Source organism: Arachis ipaensis, chromosome B05 (genome assembly GCF_000816755.2).
Source record: "Arachis ipaensis cultivar K30076 chromosome B05, Araip1.1, whole genome shotgun sequence".
Lineage (NCBI taxonomy): Eukaryota > Viridiplantae > Streptophyta > Magnoliopsida > Fabales > Fabaceae > Arachis > Arachis ipaensis.
In genome coordinates this window covers 115,037,350-115,039,769 of record NC_029789.2, presented here as the reverse complement: position 1 = coordinate 115,039,769, position 2,420 = coordinate 115,037,350, and the positions used below count along the sequence as shown (strand labels likewise).

At 31.2% G+C, this 2,420-nt stretch overlaps 1 protein-coding gene across 1 annotated transcript in view; it reads left to right on the top strand.

The window, feature by feature from the left end:
• Nucleotides 1–2,056, top strand: part of LOC107640918 (LEAF RUST 10 DISEASE-RESISTANCE LOCUS RECEPTOR-LIKE PROTEIN KINASE-like 1.1) — a 4,613-nt gene extending 2,557 nt beyond the window's left edge. Inside the window, exon 4 of the mRNA XM_016344422.2 lies at nt 1,305–2,056. Coding sequence (XP_016199908.1) covers nt 1,305–2,056 — 752 coding nt within the window. The remainder of the gene's footprint in view (nt 1–1,304) is intronic.

Sequence of the window (2,420 nt, the reverse complement as noted above, 5' to 3'; positions counted from 1 at the left end):
GGCACGAAATTGATTATCCGGTGTAAAAACTATAAGATCAAATTTATTCTTAAACAACGTCGTTTATTGATTGACTAGCATACCTAAAAAGAATGTCATCATAAGCTTCTGATTGTGGTGTTAAGTGGCAAGTAACAATAAGACTAGTTTGGCATTGAATTATAATTTAAATGGCATAATTTTCTCATATTCAATTAAGAGGTTGCGAGGTTGCGAATTCGAATCTCCTATCTTTTATAAAATAATAATAAAAAAAAAAGACTAGTTTCACAAAATAAATTTGGAGGCTATCGATAAGCTTTCAAGATCAAGAGCCAACTTGTCTATTGAGTATTGACTAAAATTTAGTCTGAGCAAAACTTATGGACTAAATTGATTGTTATCTGGTATATAAAAAGGGGAACTTTCCTGTTAACAAGTGTACAACACAATCATAGAGCCTAGACCAATTTTCGTCTTGTTTAAGTAGAGTCCGAATTTGATTTCTCTTTTCATGCATGATCTTCCAAATTTAACTCAATTTCATCGGTCAATTTGTAATTAACTCAATTCATTGCCTCAAATTTGATGTCACAACTTAATTTACTCCATCAATCACTATTACTATTAGGATTTAATTATGTATCCTAAATACACATTCTCAGATTACCAATAAAATTAATTTTTATAGAAAACATAAAATATTTAAATTTTTAATAAATTACAATAATAAAAATATTTTTTAATTATTTATTATGTTAAAAATATATCTTTTAAAATGAACGAGACCACGAGTGATATCATCAAATTTGGTTTACAAATTGAGTCACAAAATAAAATTTGGAGACCCTTTGGATAAATTGAAATTAAAAGACTAAGGCCCAGTGAACAACTTAATTAAGTTACTTACGAAGAAATAGTTTAAACAATAAATATTTATATTAAAAGTAGTTTATAAATAAGTTATTTTGTATTTGTTTTTTTAGTTCTAAAAATACTTATTTTAAGAGAAAAGTGATAAAAAACTTTTTATTATAAGGGAAATCATTTTTTTTAACTTCTCCTTAAACACTAAAATAGCTCTTTAGAAAATTGCAATTTTGTTTTGAAAATTGTACCAGACATTAATATTACACCTTTTCATAAGTTAAAAGTAAAAAAAATCACTTACGAACCCATCTAAACAGGCTCTAAATTGAATTACAAAATTAACTTTAGAGGACCATTTTTCGATTAATTAAAATCTCACCTTTGAATTTGAGTAAATAAAATGAGCTTTACTCTTAAAGTCTTAACCTACAATTTGATCCATGATAATTAACCAGGAAAGCTTAGAGATGGACGAGAAGTTGCAGTGAAACGCCTATTCGAGCGTAACTACAAGCCAGTTGAATCATTCATCAACGAGATTCAGATCCTCACACGCTTGCGCCATAGGAATCTCGTATCCCTCTATGGCTGCACTTCACGTCATTCTCGTGAGCTACTCCTTGTGTATGAATACATCCCTAATGGAACTCTCAGTTATCATCTCCGCGGTGACACAACAAAGTCAAGCACATTGACCTGGCCGGTGAGAATGAAAATCGCCATTGAAACTGCTTGTGCATTGGCTTATCTCCATGCTTGCGGTATCATTCACCGTGACGTGAAAACCAGCAACATTCTCCTTGACAACAACTTCGGTGTTAAGGTTGCTGATTTTGGGCTTTCTAGATTGTTCCCCAGTGATGTCACACATGTCTCCACGGCGCCACGTGGAACCCCTGGTTATGTTGACCCGGACTACCGTCTGTGCTACCAGCTTACAAACAAGAGTGATGTGTACAGTTTCGGAGTGGTTCTTGTTGAGTTAATATCGTCGCTTCCGGCTGTTGATATGAACAGGGAAAGGGATGATGTTAAGTTGGCGAATGTAGCTGTAAGGAAGTTTCAAAAGGGAGCGTTTTGTGAATTGGTGGATCCTTCTCTTGGAATTCAGTCAGACTATGATTCAAGAAGGATGATAATTTCGGTGGCCAAATTGGCTTTTCAGTGTTTGCAGGGAGACAAGGACATAATCACTAAATATTTTTAAATTATTTAAAAATATTACAAAAATACATGTAAACGGATGCATTCTACCTTAATGAAAAATAATGTGACAAACAGAAATTTTTATGTGATAAATAAAATTTTAATATTGACAAATAAATAACGTCACACTTTTCATTAATAGAACAGATCTTTGTATATGATTGGATATTTTTTATACATTTTAAAATTATTTGAGAACATTTCTTTCGATAACAATTTAAAGATATTTTTGTCAATATCAAAATAATTTAAATGTATTTTTTGTGGTTTACCATTCGATATATTTATATATGGAAAAGAATCATAGCATTATATAAGTTGCATGTAATCCATCACTTGTGAATTGTGATGGGGTAAATATATGA